General features: G+C 37.3%; 1 protein-coding gene across 1 annotated transcript in view; it reads left to right on the top strand.

Annotated features, from left to right (window-relative positions):
- LOC112043742 (inaD-like protein) overlaps positions 1-21104 on the top strand; it is a 165101-nt gene that overhangs the window by 26867 nt on the left and 117130 nt on the right. The window contains exons 7-9 of the mRNA XM_052888385.1: positions 2771-2895; positions 6432-6523; positions 20561-20655. Coding sequence (XP_052744345.1) covers positions 2771-2895; positions 6432-6523; positions 20561-20655 — 312 coding nt within the window. The remainder of the gene's footprint in view (positions 1-2770; positions 2896-6431; positions 6524-20560; positions 20656-21104) is intronic.

Consider the following 21104-nt stretch of genomic DNA (forward strand, 5'->3'; position numbering starts at 1 on the left):
TGGAACAACAAAGCAGAATAACATGTTATGAATGAGGTTATTGAAAACGGTCGTTAACGAGTATGCTCGTAGTGGCTGATAAGAACTAATTACTAATACCAAAGTTCTACTTTACGCCCGCGTGTGATAACTCTGATACACAGTTTTGCAATTACCTACGCCGTGTTTGTAATATACATAACATGGAGAGTTTACCGATAACATGCAGGCTTATTTAATTATTCGTTTGAAGTACCTATTCTATATTGTAGGTTATTTTTAAGTGACACTTGAATACATTCCTATGCTTTTTTGACGTGACAACGTCATAAATCGATTCGATGGAGCCGGCTGCACACTCGAAAAAAGATGACGTCATGCGTCGTTCCCTCGCTCTAGGGTTGCCAACTTTTTTTACAAGAATTAAAATATATTCTGGTCTATGAAGATTATTAAACAGTATTTTAGAAAAACAAAGAATTTCTATTGAAAAAAGCAACCATTCCAACAGTATTTTCTTATGATGTTGCCACGTTCAACTATCGTCAGTAAACCGATTTTACAGACAACTGATTTTGTTTTCAAAAGAATATTTGCTTATCTATACTAATATTATAAAGCTTAAGAGTTTGTTTGTTTGTTTGATTGAACGCGCTAATCTCAGGAACTACTGGTCCGATTTGAAAAATTCTTTCAGTGTCAGATAGCCCATTTATCGAGGAAGGCTATAGGCTATATATTATCCCCGTATTCCTACGGGAACGGGAACCACGTGGGTGAAACCCCGCGGCATCAGCTTGCTAGAAAATTCGGTCGCTAGAAAATTCGGAAAATGTACGACAATACTGAGTGGGGTAGAAAACAGTACAGTGGGTTACAGAGGGTCGGGATCGAACCACCACCTTTCGACGATGAGTCCGGCCCTTTTACTGTTAAGCCATTGCCTTCCATCCTAGCATGATCGCTTATGATCAGCGGTCTTATTACGTATCTCAGTGTACCATTCAAACAATGAGTAACTACATCGATCTTTGTCGTATTTTCGTTTTTGTGATCATCTAATATAGTTATATCTACGAAATTACCTTGACTACGCCATTTTACATCAAGTGGCAATGATGTAAACAATCGTCTAACATGAATATTTCAACAGAATAACATAAATATCAGCTTTTCGTTAAATTAACGTCACTACCTGCAACTACCACTACTAGACTAATGTTACATTTCGTTAAAACACAATGTTAGATGATTGCAAAAACGAAAATACGATGAAAAACGACGTAGTGACTGAATACTTGAATGGTACACCGAGTTACATAATAACCCTCCTGGAATGGTTGCACGCTAAAAAAAAAAACTTTTTATCTCATTCTACACTTCATGAGTAGGCCTACACACTCTAAAGTTCCAAGTTTCAACTTCCCGGCATAGTTTTGTCCCTCTGTACTAAATAGGACTAAAAATTGAGCATTCTAAATTGCAATATGTAGTTCAAAAGGCTTATTGTGTGGGCGAGCAATCCCTCTCGCTTTCAGTTCAATATCAGTCACGAGAGGTAAACGAAACCGGAGCAAGACAAATAACAATAAATTGCCTTTTATATTATTTACCTAATAAGTTTCTCTGTTGACAAGTATATTGCATTTGACATTAGGGTATTATCCACCAACCAAGATGTTTGGGGTTCGAGTCCCGAGTCAGGGAAATAAAATAAGTGACTGAATTATTTTTTAAGTTCAGGTGCTCCAAGAAGAGAAGTTGGTAGTTTATCATATTGTAATTCGGAAAGGACGTTAAGTTACACACTACGCGATTTTTTCATGCTACGCATAGTTTGTGACGTCACCATGAATACATGAAGGCCCAAGCTTTGTATCCCTCCCTCCTAAAAATCAAGTTCTCAACTGAAAATCAGCGCTATGTGTTATGCTTGTATGTAGTGCACGGCGTATGCTGAGCCGTACACCCTTTCTTTTTAAGGGTTACAGACAGACATACTGTCATTACGTACGGTAAGTTACTGTCTGTAACTTTTACATTTGAATAAATTTATTTTCTCTCTTTCTTTCTTTCTACAAAAGGCATGAGATTTCTGCCCTGTAAGATTGATGAAGAAATTGAGTGTTAATGATGTTAGTCCTTCGAATTAAATTTTTTTGGACTAAATCCATACACATTCATGCTTGCGTAATACCTTGTTTGACAGTATAATACCGTCTGCTGTTTGACCTAAGTAGACACTAGAGACTAAACCTACTTGTAATAAGTGGGGTTCAAATTGCGACTTCTTGAGTTAGGCCACGAAATATTACTTGTATTTTTCACTGGTCTGAGCTATCGATATAACAGTGATAGTTACAGAGTCACACATCATCACTCTAAGTCCGCCATCTTGCCGCATTGGAGCAGCGTATCGGGTCTAGGCTCCTTTATAGGGTCAAAAGCCTATAGCGCTAGACCATTTTTATAACACGACGCCGCACGGTTTCACCCGCGTAGTTTTCATTTCCGTTGGAGTACGGGGATAATATATAGCCTACAGCCATCCTCGATAAATGGGCTATCTAACACTGAAAGAATTTTTCAAATTGGCCAGTATTTCCTGCGATTAACGCGTTCAATCAAACAAACTCTTCAAATTTAAAATATTACTATAGATAGTTTGAGTTTCGAATTCATTTCTATCTTAACCGATTATATAGATACAGAGAGATAGACATGAATACTATTCACACTACAGATTAGTATCTACTTGGTAGAAATAAACTATTAAAACCACTGTATCCAGGTTACCATTGGATATGGCGGTACGCGGCACGGGGGAGCCAGAGACGCTGAGCTACGAAGTGGACCTCAACAAGGATTCAGCTCTAGGACTGGGCATCACCGTCGCTGGATATGTCTGCGAGAAAGGTTTGTTGAACTAGAAGATATAGGAATATATACGAGTAGCTGTGCTAATAGGGATGATGACAGTTTTTTGAATTGTATATAAATTAAGAGTACGCTAATAGTAAACCAATTTTGTAAAAGGAACAGGGTATCTGCGATCATTACTTTCGGAGCTACAGGGACTTAAAGGGTCAGATTTGCGGCGCTGGCGCGGATCCCTGAAAAACGCTCCATACAAAATTGCACGATTTAGTGACGTCGTTGGCTCGCTGATCGTTAGGTTTGTATGGGCGTTCAATCAAAATTACTAACATCTTTGTTATTTGTGCGTTTATGTTTATAGTTCATGTATTGAAAAATGTCACATTTAATGTAGGGAAGCTAAAACTGTATGAATTTTCATCTAATTACGATAAAAAAAATTTAATAGATTTTGTAATTTTATAATCTTATTTATTTTGCAAATATCCAGACAATCTTTGCTTTTTATGTATAAATTAGTTAACATTGACCTTATTTAGCCGAATGTATCATAAAAATCAATATATTCAAACCTAGTCATCATCCCCATTGTCTGCCGATAATTTTGTTAGTAACTTAGATAGGTCCGTATAGATGCTGCCTGAGAACTGTAGAGTGCATAAACGTTTTTGAATAGGCAGGCGAACATATGATACAAAATTGAAAATTTCTTTTTAAATGAGTTGATAATAAGCCCTAAAGATAAGCAGTGCATTTTTGCCCACTATTAAGCACTGTTTAAGCATCACCTATATGACAAGCAAATCGCTGCGATAGTTTTGCCGTATTTCTAAATTTAAAACAAACTCTTAGGCCAATTTCCATAAAGCGACATCATCCCTGCGATAAGTGTCTCAAAATCTATACGGCTAAATAGTATGGTAAAAGTCCGACACAACCCATTAGGATGTGCATGAGGATTTCTCCTCCTGAAGGGACTACAAGAAATTGTCTATACTACAAGAAATTGTCTACTCCTTTACCTAGTAAAAACTATTTAAAATCATACTATTTAAACCTGAAAAAGAATAACAATCAAACACACTTAACCGACACTTAACTAAGTGAAAAAATTGGGAAATCATTCTTAACTTTATAAAAGAAAATCAGCTACCAACCACAACTATAAAATCTGAAGTAGTTGAGACATTTTTATCCATTTAGTATAACGGTGCTTTGGTGCCAAAATTTTTCAATATTGTATACTATGTACGTAGTAGCAAACGTTCCAGGTTGACCTACTTTCAATTTGGCCTGCTTTGCCAATAAAAAATATCACCTAATATCGGTCCGAGCTATGCAAGCAAACATCCAATATAGCGCTTGCAATAAACCGCCAATGTTGTGGCGGAAATATTACGAACAGGGAGTTATATTGTAATCCGCACAGCTCAAAATACCGTTTAATAGGACGTTGCAAAAAATGTCAATCAACAGGACAGTTTGAACGAGAGCCAATCACCGCTCGTACCGCAACACAATGCATTTACGTAGTCGTAGCTAATTGGCTATTTGTGTCTTTCTTTCATTGGAATACGCATTTTTTTAAAAAACATTTTCCATATCTTTTGAATATGAATTTTCTGTTTTTTCTCTCTCTCCTACTAGTCGGTATTGACAGTCAGTAAAAGACTGTGTTAAGTTAGGTTACAACAATACCCCAGCGGCGGGGATTGAACCAGTACCTCTCGGTAATAAGTCCGGCCCTTTACTGTTGAGCTATTGAGGCATTCATTAGTTAAATATCGATGTGTCAATTTGAAGCTCTTATGACAATGAGTTATTAGTGAATATTATATTTATTAAACCGACGAATCAGAAAAGTTTCTACAGGAGTTGTTGACTTCAACGTTCAGTTACATTACGTCAGATCATCATTATCAACCCATATTCGGCTCACTGCTGAGCTCGAGTCTCCTCTCACAATGAGAGGTGTTAGGCCAATAGTCCACGTTGGCCCAATGCGGATTGGCAGACTTCACACACGCAGAGAATTATGAAAATTCTCTTGTATGCAGGTTTCCTCACGATGTTTTTCCTGTTTCACCGTTTGAGACACGTGATATTTAAATTTTGAAAAATTGGAGGTGCATGTTCAGTTCTAAAATCCAAATTTTTTTTTTAAACCGGGAATAGACAAACGAAATACGAAAGTAAATCTACTTTTGTATTTATATTATTAGTATGGAGTATGGATTTGCGTGATATTAATTTGATCTCAGCTACGTTTCAATGTTTGTTTACTTTTTAGCCAACGACCCCAACAACATAAATATGTACATAGGCTCAATGATCACTGTCAATCACTCGCTCCATTTAAGGTTTCTTTCCGCTTAGTATTGGAAACGACTTTTGCGCGCCGGTTTTATGAAACGTAAATGCAATCTACACTACAGTATATTATGTCGGTGTTTATGGCAAAAAACAGACACAAATCCAAATGGTCCTCGCTCGCTCGAGGCGCTCTTCCGTTAAAAACCCTCTGAAAGCCGCTGTCCATGACAAAATGCTAATTGCGACACGACACTGAAGTGCTCTCGCCGAGGTGTCCGACAATACTTGCTCTGTTACTTTTCGTTTACAGAAATAGGCTCAAAAATTACAAAAAATCACGTGATACTTTAATACATAATTATCACGCAAAGCAGTACGTTATTTTGTAACGATGTTTTCATAAGTCGACAATGTGAGCATCGAATTCGTCTACCTATATCTCTCTCTAGAGTATTAAGATAGACAGAAGGAGATCACACCGTTACTGTGAGTAATAAAATCATTGTTACAGAATACTCGTAGCGCTATAGATGGGCAATACCTAATTTTGAGTGGAAAACCATTCGTCAGCATATTAAGGTCTACCTATAATGCGCTGTTATATTTGTGTGACATTTTGGCTGATATATAATTTGGTAATTATGATTGGATGATGTTATTTATTCTTTTTTGTTTGTAATTTAATTTAGTAATTGTGACTGTTTGTATTTTTTTATTTTTCACGATGTATAATATTTGCACACTATTAATTTAGTTGAATGTTGTAAAGAACAATAATTCTAGCAATTAAACGATTATTATATATTATAATTATGTATAACTATTAATTAATCAACAATAAAAAAAACATCTGATTAGTTTGTTACTAATGATAAATACTTTTGATAAATTACCCGCTTGTATTAATAACGAGGTTATTGTTGTTGTAAAGTTGTTACTAACCAGCTGTTTGTTTTACTGTTGCTTAATTAATAGTTTTTCATCTTAACAGCCACAATGCCATACAAATTGTAGCAGTGCATTATAGGTAGAACATAATGTGGCTGATGAATGGCACCAATGTCCTACAAATTGCGTGGTACATTATCTCGTTACTACTCTCGAAAAATTAACTTGATAGTAATCAGTTATAAAAAATGTTCTACGGATCCCGGAGTAATTCCGCTTGACACTTAATACTTTTTAATTTTATAAAATCCAATTTTTTGAGAGTGTATTTTGTGAGATTTTTTTATATTTGAAATCATTTTTTTTGTGTATAGAGGAGCTTAGCGGAATCTTCGTGAAAAGCATCGGTGCCGGCAGCTCTGCTGACCTGTGTGGGAAGATACAAGTCAACGACAGGATTGTTGAGGTAATTTATTATATAAGATTAATCAATAATAAAGAGAAAAAATAATGGCTTAAAATTAATATCTTTGAAGGGTTTAAAATAATTTTGTAATTTTTTGTTGACGGTAGTTGTTTTGTGGTCCGCCTGATATTAAGAAAATTCTAACTTATTGATCAATCAATCAATCAAAATCAAAATTTGTTTGAGCTAAATGCTTCGTTGGTTCAGTGGTTGTTTCAAACTTTGTAAAGTTCTGCTTAAAAAAATTAAAAATCCGTTTGATGCTATGCATCCGATAAGTACGTACAATGCGGATATGTGTACATACGATTAGGTATGCGATTTTTCGCCACTACGAATATATTCAACGTTGCAAAGCTCTATAGGTATCTATATGATGTCCGTAGTTAATAGATAATTTAAATACTCGTACCTACTATCGTTCGTATAAATTATGTAGATACGCCGAAGTTAGGGCGGGCGGCACGTCGGTCAAAGTAACCCATACGTAGGCACACATCCCCGTCCTACACGCTACACAGTTCGGAAACTGCTAACGAATTAATTTATCGCCGCACGCAAACGGAACTTCACTAATTTGTTTTTAAACGTATTAGATGGCGGGCCTGCTGGGACGGGCGACGGGTGCTCTGTCGGATCGGAAACATGATCATTTCATTTGGAATACCTACTCGCTATTTCAATGTTTTATACGAAATGTTCATTTATTTTAAACAGCTAATCCTACCTACCTTACTTAACCAGCCGATAGACGCCCACTGCTGGACATAAGCCTCTTGCATGGACCTCCAACCACAACGGTCTCGAGCAGCCAGCATCCAGCAGCTCCCTGCAACCCGCTTGATATCCTCGGTCGATCTGGTGGGGGGTCGACCAACACTGCGCTTTCCGGTGCGGGGTCGCCATTCCAGCACCTTGGGACCGCAATGTCCATCGGCTCTTCGAACTAAGTGGTCTGCCCATTGCCACTTCAGCTTCGCGACTCGCTGAGCTATGTGTGTGTTTGACTTTGGTTTGTCCGCGGATCCCCTCATTCCTGATTCGATCACGCAGAGAAACTCCAAGCATAGCTCGCTCCATCGCCCGTGACTTTGAGCCTTATAATAAGTAAATTCTAAGTAAACAGCTAATAAGTAATTATAATAATACATCATCATCATTATTATCAACCCATATTCGGATCAAGCTTGAAAGCAATAAGTCGATTCGGCGGGTAGGTATAGGATACTGTTTGACTCTATAACAACTACTCATAGTGAAGTTATATAGCCGCCTCAATAAATAAATTATCTAAATCAATTAAAAAAATCAATTCAAACCGATAGTTCCTGACATTAGCGCGCTTGAACAAACAAACTAAACCTTTACATTAGCATATGTCTATATTATGATACTAGCCAACGCCCGCGGTCTTACCCACGTATTAAAACGGGGATAAAATGGCATATGAAATTTACAAATAACGTGGTTTGCTATTGGTAAAAGAATTTTCAAAATTGGTTTAGTATATCCATAAATACCCCCTGCAATACCACAAACTTTACCTCTTTATAATATCGACCTCGTAAGTATAGAATTTCGAGTTTCACCAGTGAAATAATAGAGAAATTCCCAAACGAAATTATCTGAGCACAAAGGTTCTCGTTGGTTATGAATTCTTTACCTCTAACTCTTAATATGAAGGAGTTATCTAATAAAATAAAACTTAAGGTTATTTTCCCAAGAACACCAGTAACCTAGCTCAATGTATAGCGAAAGAACTCCGATAAAAACGTCGTTAGGGTACAATGAACACATACTCTGAAGAAGAAAACCTCCATATAGACATGTGGCAATAAATTTTCGTTATACCACCCTTGTGAGTGTATGAAAATGGTTGTTTTTGTATGGTTTATTCTTGGAAGCGTGAATATTCGAAAGGGAAGTTACATTACTTTTAAACTAATGTCTTATAGTAAGTATATAAGAGGCTTTTTATAAGAATTATTTATTTTTTATTTATTAGGCTTATTTAGGTGTACTTTAAGAATTTACGGTGAGTTTAGTCATACCAACTTAAGTAATTTATGTTACGTTTTTACAAGCATAGTACGAATTTTGATAATATTCATACTGATAATACATAGATCTTTAAAATAAATGCAGGCAGTTAAATGGTGAAGGAAACCTGCATATCTGGGAATTTCCTGCCAATCGCATTGGGCCAGCGTGTTGGACTATTAGCCTAACCCCTCTCATTCTGAGAGGAGACCTGTGCTCAACAGTGAGCCGAAAATAGGTTGTTAATGATGATGATTAATAAATCATTTCGGCGTCAAGCGGCTAAAGTTTCTGTTTGTCACCGATACTTTGTACTGCTGGCCTACTCCCTATTATGGTCTTTATTAAAATAAACCTACCTTAACCTATTAAAATAAACATCAAATCAATTGCCAAAATGTCATTTAACTACTGTGTAATGTCCACGAGGAAGCATCGGATGACATTTTTACATAGAATCTCAATTTCATATTCATGCTAGTTTACATAATTACTCGTAGCATGTCAAAGATAGTGAATAAGCCTGCTTGGCGAATGGGGTGAAGTTGTCATGCTGAAAGTCAAAGCGAAGCTTCATTGCGTTCGCTTCTTATCTATATTGATTCAGAATTTAAGCTTCCAATTAAAAGAAAAGTTCTTTATTCGCAAAAGAGATTCGATGATAAAAAAAAAAACTAAAATTAAACTCTAGTATCGTTTCCTCGTGACAAATGAAGTAAGTTTGCGCGACTCAGAGTTCGTGTAACTTTGGATACTCTGTTTTATTTAAAGTTAGCGACGTTAATTGTGCCCAAGTTGTGTACGAAAAGTTTTGTTCAGACTGTAAACATTCTTAAACGAGCACTGGTAAAGGAATATCGCTGTTACGTAGAAAATGTTACTCGGTGACTTCGTTCTTATTATTTTAGTGTAGTATTTTGAACCGAATTCAAAAAAGGAGGAGGTTTACAATTCGTCTTTAACTTTTATTTATTAGTATTTATTATCGTTCTGGCTTCGATCCCTGGTTGAGGTCTGGCTGGTAGGGCTTCAGTTGTGGCTAGTTACTAGCCTACCGGCAAAGACGTACCGCCAAGCTATCTAGCGCTCCGGGACGATGTCGTGTGGAAATCAAAAGGGGTTGTATTTTCGTCCTACTTCTAACGAGTTGTCACCTCCAGTACCTTAGGTCCTCAAGGTCTATCAACTCATCGAACTAAATAGGTATCCCGTCCATTGCCTCTTCAGCTTTGCGACTTGTTTAGCTTTGTTAGTGACTTTGGTTTTTCTGAAAAAAAGGACAATTATTTAAGTTGTTTAGTTAAGCCTTAAGTTGACCAATATTTCCGTTCTTCTCCAATAAGTCGGAAATACTTCCTTAGGAGTGGGTACGACATAATTCAGCGGACGGGGATAAAACCCATGGGTATTAATACTAATATTATAAAGAGGCAAGATTTGATTGTTTGTTTGCATTAAATAGGCTCCGAAACTACGTGGCGTCTGCTAGTTTATTTTAAAACACGGCTAAAACTTAAAAAATATTTCAAAACCAACGGGTTAGAAATACAATAGTTTTAACCCTTTATTAAAAGTTAACGAAAATTGAAATCACACGAAATATCCAATTACACTCGTAACTAGTTAACGATCCAATTATAGCTTCAAAACCTTTTGCCTTATCATTTATTAATCTAGCCTTAGGTGTTATTTATTCAGCCTAGCCTATAGTATCCAGGTTAACTGCGCACCATTTATGGTTAGCTAATATAATAGATTGATGTGTACTAATAATAATTGATTACTCCACAAATATGGGTTGATGAATGTGTTTACTCTGCGCCGATATATGGCAGCCGATGTTATAACATAAGAATAACTAATGGTGGGAGTGTAGAAAGAAAACGGGCCACGGTCAAGGTTATGATATACTAATTTTATACCGAACTAGCTGGCGGCGCGCGGTTTCATCCGCGTGGTTCCTGTTGCTGTAGGAATACGGGGATAATATATAGCTTATAGCCTTCCTCGATAAATGGGCTATCTAACACTGAAAGAATTTTTTAAATCGGTCCAGTAGTTCCTGAGATTAGCGCGTTCAAACAAACTCTTCAGCTTTATAATATTAGTAAAGATTGGGGAGTATAACTGAGGGTTGTATGATTGACTGCCATGTCTATGTGATGTTTTATATCTCTTCATATGACCGTCTAGGATTAACAAACACGGGCTTGTAACATGTGGTACTTCGATTCTCTTTCTACAACCACAAACGCTTCGCAAAATAAAAAATGTATGGGAATGACATCCGTTATCGACAGGTCACGTGATCAAGTTATCGATCGCATCTGTCATTCCTATACATGTTTTTAGTTTTCGAAGCGTTAGCGTTTACAGATAGAGAATCGGTGTGCCACATGGCTACAGGAACTGAATTGGCAGTGGGCGGGCAATATTTGTCGCAGAACAGAACGCCGCTGGGGTAGTCGTGTCTTGGAGTGGGACCGCGTACCAGCAAGCGCAGTGCAGGACGCCCTCCAGCTAGATGGGCCGACGATATTAAGAAGGTAGTGGGAAGTGGCTGGATAAGGAAGGCGGAGGATCGTGTGTGGTGGCGTGCTCTAAAGAAGGCATATGTCCAGCAGTGAATGCTGATACAGGCTGATGATGATAACCGTTTGTGTTGTACGCGTCAAACTTCTTTGTATTCTATACAATAAATAATTAAATAATAATAAAACTACTTATATGCAAATGACTACCTACGTATTAACTACATATTATAATAAACACAAATTCTAAAGTAAGTAAAAAAATGTTATTACATTTAAATCAAATTAAAAACTTAGATGTCACAGTAGTCCTCCGAATCGATGTCAACCCCACGTAATCAGCGGCGTACTTCCCATTGCTGAGGGAAAATGGGGATAAAATAAAGCCTGTTAAGGTAATGGTAAACCCTGGTAATGTAGCTTTTCATTGGTAAAAGAATTTTTCAAACCGGTCCAGTTTCAGAACCTATTCAATGCAAAAAAACAAAAAATCAAATATATCCTCTGTACAATATTAGTATAGATATATAAAAATATACATAATATGATATTGACTAATTGTTGGGTACATGATGAAATATGTACCCAACAATTCGTTATCAACTTATATTGCTGAGCTCGGGTTAGGCCAATAGTCCACCACGCTGGCCCAATGCGGATCGGCAGACTTTACATACGCAGAGAATTAAGAAAATTCTCTGGTATGCAGGTTTCCTCACGATGTTTTCCTTCACCAATGAGAGACACGTGATATTTAATTTCTTAAAATTTTACCCAACAATTATTTACTTGAAAATATCAGGTTTAATCCAACCTTCAAATACAAAGAGAAGCAAGAGAACCTCTAATTCGATAGCATTAGAGAAATACGGTCGACCCTAAAAGATTTACCTTAATGATATATTTACAAGACTCGGGGCGCGGTAATTATGTCCGCTCTATTTTTAGCGCTAATGGGACTATTTCATTAAATTTTCACGTAAAGAGAAATGCATGGAACAAATACGGCCAAGTTTCATTTAAGTAACGATGCAGACTTAAGATAGAGCGCTTTACTAACTAAGTATATCTAGTTACCTAGTTAGGAGTTATAAAGGAAAGTTGAATGGAATACATGAAACACTTTATAAGTGACTGCTGATTATTATTAGTTTCGCCACCTTCGCCTTTTTTGACACAATGATTTGCGTCTTCTTCGACGACTGTGCTGTTAAGGGTTTTAAAGTTCTTACGTCACATCTCCAGAAATCATGATTTAGTTAAGCGGTTGGTAGTGCAGGGCCAAGTCGAAGGCAAAAGATCCAGAGGTGATCTCCAACCCACTGGACGGATTTAGTCAAACCTGCTACACAATCATCCATGGTGGAGTGTACTCATAATGAAGCCAATCGTCAAAAGTGGAGGAGCATTGCACAGACTGAAGGCGTCGCTCATCGCTGCAACCACGACCACTCTGCCAAGAGTGTACGATTAAGAAGAGGATAGAGATACAAAGAGAAAACCCGACAGAACAGCCGAAAAATCAGTCTATGTATCGGACCTCTATAAAGCCAGGCTAGACTCCATACCTCTCTTATCTTAGCCGTTGTTCTTAGTAATTATTATTAACATCCGATTGTGATCGTTCAATATTCAAAATATCTCCTCTTATCTTATAACTTGATGTGTTCTCCGGGGCCTGGGGGTGTACCAACTTTCTATCTCCGAGCTAAAAATTTTATAGCTTTACCCGGGTTTTGAACCCAGGACTTCGTAATCTTAAACAACATACAATAAACTGGACCAACATAGCAGTAATTATAGTACAAACTATCATAAAATCATTACTAAACAAACATCTGTCAGAAACAAACCATCAGAATAATGACGTATTATTTAACTTTAATTAAGGAAAACGCCACCACAAAGCACGTATTGCCGCACTGTTGGAGAGCTCCATACAATAGAGAGAGTTCTATTCCATTTGTCGGAAGCCAGTAATTTGTTCGCTTTTATCTCTACGCAAAGTTTTCCTTTATTCAGTCTCTATTGTTACAAAATCTATTCGACTGACTATCATGTTTCCTAGTTTATCAACTTACGCTGTGTCCACTAAATAATCACGGTTTATACATTACTTTATTTATTTACAAGCAAACGTCTCGCGGTTAACACTCGCGTAGTTGCCATTTTTGTGGGAATACGGAGAGTAAAATATAGCCTCACACATAACGTGGTTTTCTATTGGTAAAAGATTTTTTAAAATCGGTTCTATAGATCCAGAGATTACCCCTGAAACACCTTAACATAATCTCACAAACTACTTCTTTGTAATATTAGTATATTATATTCTAGTAGTATATATTATACTATATATTATATTATTTGTAATATAAGAATAATCGACACACAAAGGTTAAAATCCTAGATTTCTTAAAATATTGATAAAGCAAAATAAATTTTAAGTGCTTCTTTGGCATAGTACCGCCTTTAACCCGGTCAATAGATAGGACATTGGTACGATGTTATTTTTCACATTTTAGAGTAATACATATTTAAAGTCGGATAAAGATTTATTCCCCTGCACTAAATAAATCTCCACAAAGCAGAGCCTCGTGACCGATATTGCGTGAAACTGTAAAAATTAAAGAAAAGAAAATTTCATCAACGCCGCCCGTTTTCCAATCTTTCACAATTTTCTCTTTTAAGTGTCGTCGTCCACAGAACTGGACAATGCGCTGCTGCAATTTAAACGGCCACCATCCTTCACTCTCGACCCTCGAGTACTGTCAGCATAAAAATTATAGCGCTATCAATTTCATTTTATGACTCTCAAACAACTGTTGTGAAGAGTTAGATATTTTCAAACGACCTCCACATTGGATTGAAATTTAATCTCTATATATCTTTTCCTTCGAGACTTTAGATGGACTGTAATGGATCGATGAATCTGAATGAATGATGTAAAGGAAAAGGTTATTAGTGAATCTTTACTACTAAAGTACTACTTCTAATTTTGAGAGTTTGTTTGATTAAACGCGCTAATCTCAAGAAGTATCTATTACTTCGAAGTGAAAAATAAATTTGCGTTGGAGAGAACATTTATCGAGGAAGGCTTTATAGCATCACGCTACGTCAAATAAAACTATGACCTAGTTACGACTGGAGCAATGAAAAATGTGGCAAAAGGGGATAAAATATTTCTAGAATTCAAAAAATAAAATGGTCCTGACTCTGATATTGTTGTGAGTACATCAGTACTCACAATTTTAATCCTTTTGAGGGAATTTATTTCTTTGTGTCCATTGCGTGCGCTGTATCTTACTGTGCTGTGTATGTAATAGTGTCTTTAGTTAGTTTTCTTACCTCTATACGTTTTATACTTGGAGTTTGGACTATTGAGAATCCTTTACCATTAGGTGTCCTTGAAACCTGCTACCTTCTAGCCACCAGGGTTCGTACTCCAGTTTTTACTAACGTCCTTACTTTTAGCTTTACTATAGCTTTTATGTATTCTGTGCCTAATGCCTGACTTGACTTGCCCTAATGCCGCGCTTGACTACAATTATGACGCTTGATGGAAAGCAGTAATGCAATCTAAGTTGGAGTGTGTTTACTTAGAACAGGCCTATTCAGTTATTCTGTAGCTTTGACGATGTTTAAATAATTGTAAGTGTCTGGTAACACAAACACCTCAAGATCATTCCAATTTTTTTCTGTGCGAATTAGAAATGTAGATGCAATTCGCTTAGTATGAGATGCCTGAACATCCACAATATAAGGATGCCACCGTTTGCGGCGTCTTGCTGTTCTGTGGTAGAAAGGAAGGAGGAACAAGATGGTAAAGTTCTTGCCCACACTCACCGAAATATATCCGGTAAAAAACCGAGATAGGCAACATTGCAAAGTTTGTAACTCCGTCTAAGTCAACGGTTCATTACGAATGATCCTTCTAGCGCAGCGTGCGAGTGTATCTACTTAGTACCCTATTGCTATCGCTGTAATACTAGAATGAGCCCCAACGCCACGAGAGGTTTGTATTTATACACTAGTTACTGCAATATTTGGTTTATTGACATCGTGTTCGTCACTGGCATGACCACGTGTCACAGACTGTATCCGGCTGTCAGAATATTGATAACATCCGGTAACAACACTGAATTATTTTATGTCAACAGTCTGCAGGCTGTTAATATGCAGTCCTATATATTACAGTAGGTGTAATTTTTGAGTCGAATGTAAGGGTGGTCGATCACTGACAATTTTTAGTTGGCCGACTTTTTCAATTGTGCGTGATTTAGTTTCACAGATGTCCGGGCTGTCATACTTCGCTATATGTGTTCTATAATCGGCCGACTAAGTCGGCCAACTAAAACTTGTAAGTGAGAGGGGACTCTAATAGTATATTTTTAATTTAATTTTTATTTTTGAAAAAGCCTGACAAACAGTTCTGTCATGCATCTGGCTATAGCACGTTCTCGGTTCATAACAAAATATGCAATTGCGCAGCGTTCTTAATGTGTATTCTAACAGCGTATCTTGAGAATAGAAAATATGTTTATGGCTAACTTTTTAAAAGTAGCAGCAAAGCTCTGTGTTCAGAACTTTTAATATTCCACGGTCTTGTATGAAAAGTGTATGAAAATTACTTTTTAAATTTATTTTCATGCGCCCCACATCTTTGAATAAGAACAGATTTTTTAAAATGATTTAAGTTTATTAATAGGATACCCGCGAATGCGTTTGCACTTTTTGAGTCCAAGTTTATGAGTAATATTAAGAGCATTGTGTAGGGGAAAGATATGACCAATTCAGCCTTACGTGGACTACTACTATCCTTCTAATATTATAAACGCGAAAGTTTGTATGGATGTATGTTTGTTTGGATGTTTGTTACTCTTTGACGCCGCTAATACTGAAGTAATTTGATTGAAAATTGGAATGGTAATAGATTTTATTCTGGATTAACACAAAGGCTACTTTTTATTCCGGAAAAATCCATGGCTCCCGCGGGATTTGTGAAAAACTGACCGTCCACGGGGACGAAGTTGCGGGCGTAGTTATACTATATATGTGTCAACATCATCATCATCATCATCATCATTATCAACCCATATCCGGCTCACTGCTGAGCTCGAGTCTCCTCTCAGAATGAGAGGGGTTAGGCCAATGCGGATTGCCAGACTTCACACACGCAGAGAAAATTCTTGAGAAAATTCTCTGGTATCTGGTATCCGGTTTCTTCACGATGTTTTCCTTTACCGTTTGAGACACGTGATATTTAGTTTCTTAAAATGCACACAACTGAAAAGTGGAAAGTGCATGCCCTGGACCGGATTTGAACCCACACCCTCCAGAATCGGAGGCAGAGGTCATATCCACTGGGCTATCACAGCTCTCACAGGCTTATAATGCATATAACTGAAAAGTTGAAAGTGCATGCACCGGACCGGATTCGAATCTACGCCCTCCGAATCGAAGGCTGAGATCCACTGGGATATCACGGTTTCCCCAATATATGTGTACCTATAAGAAAATGTATGTGGTCTATAAGTAAATTGTTTTGGCTCGGTATTTTTCCTCCAATTATTTATATTTACAGAAATATCTGAAACGGATTACGTGCTGAAACGCAGTTCGGAATTTCATTTCATTTTCTTATTTCAATTTGAATGCCTTTATGCAGTGTGCTCGATGTACCGTCAACAACATTCAAAAACGATAAATTGGATTTTAATATACGTTTTTTGCCAAATGAACAAAAAGTTCAAGATTTAACACTTTTATTAAAATGTTAATGATTCAGTCGTTATCAACAAAATAAAAAATATAATGATTAATAATAATAATTCCTTGAATTTGTTGGTACATATCCGATAAATCCGACAGTCTTATTTACATGAATGTTGAATAAAGAACGCCCGTTCATTAATTCGAACAAAAATTAGTAATTTCGGATAATTTTATTCGTTTCGTAACTCTGGACTGATATTCAGTAAAAGATTTTTTCTACGTGATCGAATCAGAAATGAGGAGATCCGTAGAGAAACTAAAGTCACTGACGTAGGTCAGCGAGTCGCGAAGCTAAAATGGCGATGGACGTTGAGGTCCCATGGTGCTGGAATGGCGACCCCCTCAGCGGAAAGCGCAGTGTTGGGAGGAACCCGCTGGATGGTGGCAGCTCCCTGCAACCCGAGAGGCCTATGTCCAGCAGTGGACGTCCATCGGCTCATAATGATGATGATGTTTTGAAGATAGAAAATCTCAAAATTTCAGGGTACCTAGTCTACTAACGATGCAGTTTCATGTGAAAGCGTAAAATATTACTATAAAGTAGAATGAAAGACTAAAAATGCTTTAAACTCAAGTTTAAAAAGGCTTTAAATCATTAATGTCCACCAAAAGGCACAGTGAGCTCAGATTTGCAATTTTATGCCTTGCCACTTTACGACTCTAGGGCACCGTCAGCAAAAAACTACTTTCGAAACTTTGTTTGCGATAGAGTTACGAACTACTTTTAAATTTAAATTTATTCTAATGGATTTCGAATGAAGAGATCTATATCTTGAGCGGGTTTCTTGAAAATGTTCTGTTTTTATGCTTTCCTTTTCTTATAATAAAGCAATCTCTTATACGTAATTTAGGTAGAAAATTTTCATCAATCTCCAACAATAAACTCCTTAAGTGCCGGCCATCAAAAACTCTCCCCCGTTATTGTAATTTTCTTGCGTTGATCTCAGTTTGAGGAGAGTCAACAAAAAAGTTTTCCTGATTCCCCTATTATTCACCCGATAAATTTATTATGTGCATATTTCAGTGGGCATTTTGAACTTTAATGTATTTAAAGCGATGCTGACAGTTAAGTGTCATTCGGAATAATTTTCATGTGAAGTGAGATTCTTTGTCCGTTGAGCAATTCATTTGTTTTATTATATATATTTTATTCAATAAACGTCAGTATATTCCATATTTTTATTTATTTTTGTGATTTTGTTAGCATGGAATTATAAAATACCAGCGGACTCCCGCGACTTCATCCGTGTAGATTTCAGTTTTTCACAAAACCCGCGGGAACCATGATTTTTTCCGGGATGAAAGTAGTCTATGTTAATCCATAGTAAAATCGATTTTTATTCCAAATTTCAGCCAAATCGCTCCAGTAGCCGCAGCGTAAAAGAGGAACAAACATAATTACACACTTACACACAAACTTTCGCCTTTATAATATTAGTAGGATATTTTATTCAATAAACTTCAGTATATTTCATATTTTTTTTATTACCGTGATTTTGTTAGCATGGACTTATGAAATGTATGATATCGCGTTAGTGTAGCGTAGCTCTTAGTGTAGTGTAGCTCTTACTATAAATCCACTCTACTATGAAAAAGAGGTCTACTTATACTTATCAATTAAGACATTTATTATTTTATTTAAAATTGTTTTACTAAATGCTTAAAATACCTAATAAATATTGACACTTTATTAAAAAGCAAATTAATATATTTTTAGTCTGTGTTTCAGCAAGTTACAAAAAATCATTTAAATTGGTAGGTCCATAAACTTTATCTTCCCCCGCAGAGCTTGGTCTGAGTTCATGGGAGACGCCCTTAGACAATCGATTCACCCCCTTAACTTCTTATCCTAACTCGCCAAACACTGTTATGCTGCTGCGATCTCATCAAGGAGCCTAGAGCAGTTCATCATTATCAATAAAAGATTATATTAACGGGCCATTACACAGGGCCAGTGCGACCGACGATAAAATCTCGTGAATAGAAATAGACAAAATTCAACCAATGGCGGTTGTTGTTGTCGAATGGAAACTTTATCTATATTTCTCTACAATAGTCGCATGCACTTCAGGCTTCCTCCATACGGTAGAGGAGATATGGAACTGTAACACTTAGGCTTTTTGTTTCTTTAACGACCTTTATCAGATGTTAATGATAATGACCGGGAGGGAGATGACGTAACGTGCTATCTGAGGCACAGGGTGTAACACCAACATCCTAACTTCGGGCTGAGAATTGAAATTGAAAATTTTCTTCGAAGTAACACTCGGGACTCGAAGGCCGGACCTCGATATCCGAAACCACATAAACTAATCACTGGACCAACGAGGCAAATACACAATCAGAAATAAATTGACATAAAAAAAATATATAAATATTTTTTTGCTAACCGTACGTGCAATTAATATGAAGCGTCACGTCCCTGATGACCTCGTAACCTCTCTATTGCTTGTTGAGTACTTGTCGTCTTTTATCCTTGCAAATCTTTTATTACTCAACAATGACGTATTCTCACAAATACTTACAAGTATCTACTTCTTACATAATATGAAGTCTTAGTACCCTCTTATAAACCATTGATAATGCTTGATTGAGAATTTTTGTGTAAAGTGGGCACTTTAGTGGTTTACGTTTTTATAACTACATAACTACAACTCATATTCGGCTCACTGAGCACGAGTCTCCTCTCAGAATTAGGCTAATAGTCGTCCACCACGCTGGCCCAATGCAGGTAGGCAGACTTGACACACGTAGAGGATTAAGGAAATTCTCAGGTGTGAAGGTTTTATCACAATATTTTTCGTTTACTATTTCATAACGCGTAATAATATATAACTGAAAAGTTGGAGGTGCATGCCGCGAACCGGATTCGAATCTACGACCTCCGAATCGAAGGCAGAGGTCATATCTACTAGTCTAACGCGGCTTTGAATTATTGAGCGGATTTGAAGCTTAGACTCAACACGCTATTCCAATGCGTGTTGGTGGTTTGTTAATAATGCCACAGCTAAAAATGCACAGAGTTTATATTCGTTATTGGCTTCGAGATTGAAATGTAATGATTAATAGATGAAAAAAAACTTATTTTGCTATCATCCGCGAAAAGCCGACGAAGTCATGCGACAACATCACCCAGGTCCGACAAAATACACTCTACGTACGTTTCACCCCGAAACCGAAGCATCCTCAGGAGATGTTGACTCTACAACGTGCAATTGCAAATTTTTCCGTACGTAAGAGTATTTTGTCGGACCTGGGTGACGTTGTCGTATGGGTTCGTCGGCTTTTCGCGGATGATAGCAACATAAATATTTTTTTATATATTAATCATTACATTTCAATCTCGAAGCCAATAACGAATATAAACTCTGCTGCTGCTGCTTTTGCTGGTGGGAGGCTTCGGCCGTGGCTAGTTACCACCCTACAAAGACGTACCGCCAAGCGATTTAGCGTTCCGGTACGATGCCGTTTAGAAACCGAAAGGGGTGTGGATTTTCATCCTCCTCCTAACAAGTTAGTCCGCTTCCATCTTAGACTGCATCATCACTTGCCATCAGGTGAGATTGTAGTCAAGGGCTAACTTGTAAAGAATAAAAAAAAAAAGATAGAAAAAAAAAATTATCTATTCATGATGAACTTCCGCAAAGTAACGCCTGCTACTATCCAAATGTAATGATTGTCTTTACTGTTGCAGGTAGACGGCGTATCGCTACACGGAGTCACAAATCACAAAGCGGTCGCGTTTCTCCGAGATGCCAGGGGTCCTATTGTGAGGTTGAAAGCTTTGAGGTGTCTACTTTTATCTTTTTTCTTTTGTATTTTTGTATGTAACGAATAAACTCTAAAGGTAGATCGATTTGAAAAAATCTTGCAAGTAAGTAACGTAGGCTAACATGGTGAGGAAACCTGCATACCAGAGACGTTTCTTAATTCTCTACGTGTGTGAAGTCTGCCAATCTGCCAGACTTGGCCAGCGTGTTGGACTATAGCTTGGCAAGTTCATTGATGACACTCCCATGATATGCGGGCGACGGGGGGAAAGACTGCGCTGGTGTGAAATCGTGCGTGCGGGGAAATGAGGTGCATCAGTCGTGGGGTTTCATTCATCGCTACACGCCCCCCGGGCCGCGCGGACCGTCGGGAGTGTTACGATTGAACATGCCAAGCTGTAAGGTGTGGCTCTCATTTTGAGAGGAGACTCGTGCACAGCAGTGGGTTGTTAATAATGATAATGATAA

Source organism: Bicyclus anynana, chromosome 2, assembly GCF_947172395.1.
Source record: "Bicyclus anynana chromosome 2, ilBicAnyn1.1, whole genome shotgun sequence".
In the NCBI taxonomy this organism is placed as follows: Eukaryota; Metazoa; Arthropoda; class Insecta; order Lepidoptera; family Nymphalidae; genus Bicyclus; species Bicyclus anynana.